Genomic DNA, 3,480 nt, shown 5'->3' with positions numbered 1-3,480 from the left:
CCGTGCCCGGCCTGTTTACTTAATTCTTTATATACCACAGAATTTATTCTCCTGCCTACAATTCTCTATGCACCTTTCATTCTAATTATTGTCCACTACTAGCTGTCCAAACCTCTTTCTCCTCTGTGCCTTGGCATGTTGCCTCCTTCCTCGTTGGTTTGACAGCTGCTGCTCATTCTTCTAGATGAGCTCAAATCTCATCCCTGGAGTTTTCCTAACTCCCAGTGTGAGGTGTTCCTACCTCCTTGGGAACTCTGTTGCACACTACATCCCTTCATAGCACCCGCTCTGTTTACTCTTGTCTCCCCCTTTAGACCATTAATTCTTTGAGAGCAGAAATTCCTAGCTTGCTTTCTCAGTATCTGTGAACAGTATCTGGTTCAGGACAAATGCTTAGTGAGTAATTGTTAAATATTCCTGCCTTCACTTTGACTTTTCTGGCCACTTGACCCGTTGGCTTAGCTCCCCTATCTGAAAGATGGGGAGACTATTCCTAGCTTCCTGCTTAGGGTAATTTTTTTGTGCCAGGACCTCTTTTGCAGGACCAACGTTCTGAGACCACCCCATCTCCAGGCCCTCTGCTCTCTCCTGGATGAGGCAGCCAGCTCTGGAATCTCAGTCGTGGTCCTCCATTACCAGGTCTGAGGCTAGGTCAGATTAGCTGACTTTCCAAGCCTCTGAAATGAGAACTGTAATCCCTGCCTCATAAGGTTATTGTAAGGATTACAAGAGTTGTTAGGAAGGAGTCATGCAGTACCCTGGCGTGCAGTAAGCATTAATGGTGGCGGTAGCGGGGATTGTGATTGTCGTCATTGTCACCCTCCCTGTAATCCAAAAATGCCACCTGAGATTTTCCCTCTTTTTTGTGTTGGTGTCCAGGAAGGCCAGGAGAATGTCGAGATCCTCCCCTCTGGGGAGCGACCGCAGGCCAACCAGAAGCGAATCACCACACCATATATGACCAAGTACGAGCGAGCCCGTGTGCTGGGCACCCGAGCGCTCCAGATTGCGTGAGTGATTGCCCCTTCACCCTCTTCTCCATCTGTCAGACCACAGTGAGCTCCTGTACCGCTGATCTTGCCCAGCCTGGCACCTGAAAACAGACTCTCTGCTCTCACATTCCAAAGGTGGTGCCATCTCTGCGTCCCAGGCATTGTGCTAGGCCCTTGCCCTTAGGGAGCTTGTGATCTAATAGGAGAACTAGGATATGAACATCTGAGAAGTCAAGTACTAGTATGGGAGAAAAATGATTTAAAAAAGAAAAAACAGAACTAGATGGTTGCCTGTCACATTAGTGCAGCAAAAAACGTGAATTCAGAGCCAGTGGGTACTAGTGGTTCTTTTTTTTTTTTTTTTTTGAGATAGAGTCTCACTGAGTCGCCTAGGCTGGAGTGCAATGGCACAATCTCAGCTCACTGCAACCTCTGCCTCCCAGGTTCAAGTGATTCTTGTGCCTCAGCCTCCCAGGTAGCTGGCATTACAGGCATGTGCCACCATGCCTAACTAATTGTTGTGTTTTTAGAGACAGGGTCTTGCCATGTTGCCTAGGCTAGTCTCGAACTCCTAGCTTCAAGTGATCCACCTGCCTCTGCCTCCAAAAGTGTTGGGATTGCAGGTGAGAGCCACTGCGCCCGGCCATGGTGGTTCTTTGTTGTTTTATTTTCCGAGTTGAGATCTCACTCTGTTGCCCATGCTGGAGCACAGGGGCTTGATCATAGCCCATTGCAGCCTCAAACTCCTGGGCTCAAGCAATTTTCTTTATTTATTTTTTTTGAGACAGAGTCTTGCTCTGTCTCCCAGGCTGGAGTGCAGTGGCCCGATCTCGGCTCACTACAGCCTCCGCCTCCTGGGTTCAAGTGATTCTCCTGCGTCAGCCTCCCGAGTGGCTGGGACTACAGGCGTCCACCACCATGCCCAGCTAATTTTTGTGTTTTTAGTAGAGACCGTGTTTCACCATATTGGCCAGGCTGCTCTCGAACTCTTGACCTTGTGATCCACCTGCCTTGGCCTCCCAAAGTGCTGGGATTACAGGCATGAGCCACCGCGCCCAGCCAGTGCAATTTGCTATTCCTTTTTTTGTTTCTTTTTTTTTTTTTTTTTTGAGATAGAGTTTCGCTCTGTCGCCCAGGCTGGAGTGCAGTGGCGGGATATCGGCTTACTGCAGCCTCTGCCTCCCGGGTTCAAGGGATTTTCCTGCCTCAGCCTCCCGAGTAGCTGGGATTATAGGCGTGCACTACCATACCCGGCTAATCGTTTGTATTTTTAGTAGAGACGGGTTTGACCATGTTGGCCAAACTGGTCTCGAACTCCTGACCTCAAGTGATCCACCCACCTCGGCTTCCCAAAGTGCTGGGATTACAGGCATGAGCCACCGTGCCCGGCCTGTTTGTAGTAATCTCGGTGAAAGAAGTCAGTAGGAGTAGAGGTGGTGAGAACTGGTTTTGAATTCTGGATATATTACTATTTTAAAGATAGAGCCAAAAAATTACCTGTTGGATGTGTGGGCGCAAAGAGAGCTAGTCTGAAGATAAAAATAAGAAATGCGTGGGATCGCTACCGCATTCCCAGTGAGTGTCAGTAGAGAAGAGGAGATGACCCATGGCTGAGCATTAGGGCATTTGAACACTGAGTGCTTGGAGGAAAAGAGAAGCCGGGGAGGTGGGGGAGCACCAAGAGAGTGAGGTGTCCTTGGACTCAAGTGAGGAGAGCAAGTGGCCTAATGTGCCAGCTGATAGATCAGGCTAAATGAGAATGAGAGTTGGCCATTGGATTTAGCAATGTGGAGATCATTAATGAGCTTGGAAAGTGGTTTTGATGGAGCTATCGGGGTGAAAGGCTTTTTGGAGTGAGATTATGACAAAATGGGAATAGAGGAATTGGGGACAGTGAGGGTGGACTGCTCTTTCACACATTTTTGCTTCAAAGGGCACCGTGGAATTAGGGCTATAAGGGGAGGGAGAAGAGAAGTAAGGTTTTTTGTGTGTTTTTGTTTTTGTTTTACATGAGGAAAAGCACCTGTTGGAATGCTGATGGCGCCGGGTGCTGTGCCTCACACCTGTAATCCCAGCACTTTGGGAGGCCGAGGAGGGTGGATGACCTTAGGCCAGGAGTTCGAGACCAGCCTAGTCAACATGGGGAAATCCCATCTTTACTAAAAATACAAAAATTAGCTGGGCATGGTGGCGTGTGCCTATAATCCAGCTAGTCGGGAGACTGAGACAGAAGAATTGCTTGAACCCGGGAGGCGGAGGTTGCAGTGAGCCAAGATCGCGCCATTGCATTCTAGCCTGGGTGACAGAGCTAGACGTTGTCTCAAAAAAAAAAAAAATGCTGATGGGAATGATCCAGTAGAGAGGGAAACAGTGATGACAAATGAGTCCTAGTGAAATTTGGGGGCAGATGGGGAAAAATTAAAGAAGTAAAATGGAACAAAAGTCGAATTTATTTAGTATTCTTTTTTTTTTGAGAAGGAGTCTCACT

The 3,480-nt window shown here is 48.2% G+C and overlaps 1 protein-coding gene across 5 annotated transcripts in view; it reads left to right on the top strand.

Annotated features, from left to right (window-relative positions):
* POLR2F (polymerase (RNA) II (DNA directed) polypeptide F) overlaps positions 1–3,480 on the top strand; it is a 101,317-nt gene that overhangs the window by 4,825 nt on the left and 93,012 nt on the right. For all 5 annotated transcript variants that reach the window (XM_011964255.1, XM_011964253.1, XM_011964254.1 and 2 more), the window contains exon 3: positions 880–1,010. In XM_011964255.1, the coding sequence (XP_011819645.1) occupies positions 880–1,010 (131 nt within the window). The remainder of the gene's footprint in view (positions 1–879; positions 1,011–3,480) is intronic.

This window comes from Colobus angolensis, unplaced genomic scaffold (genome assembly GCF_000951035.1).
Source record: "Colobus angolensis palliatus isolate OR3802 unplaced genomic scaffold, Cang.pa_1.0 Scaffold65, whole genome shotgun sequence".
NCBI classification, from domain to species: Eukaryota; Metazoa; Chordata; class Mammalia; order Primates; family Cercopithecidae; genus Colobus; species Colobus angolensis.
The sequence above is the reverse complement of the archived record's forward strand: the minus strand, read 5'-3'. Positions and strand labels throughout refer to the sequence as shown.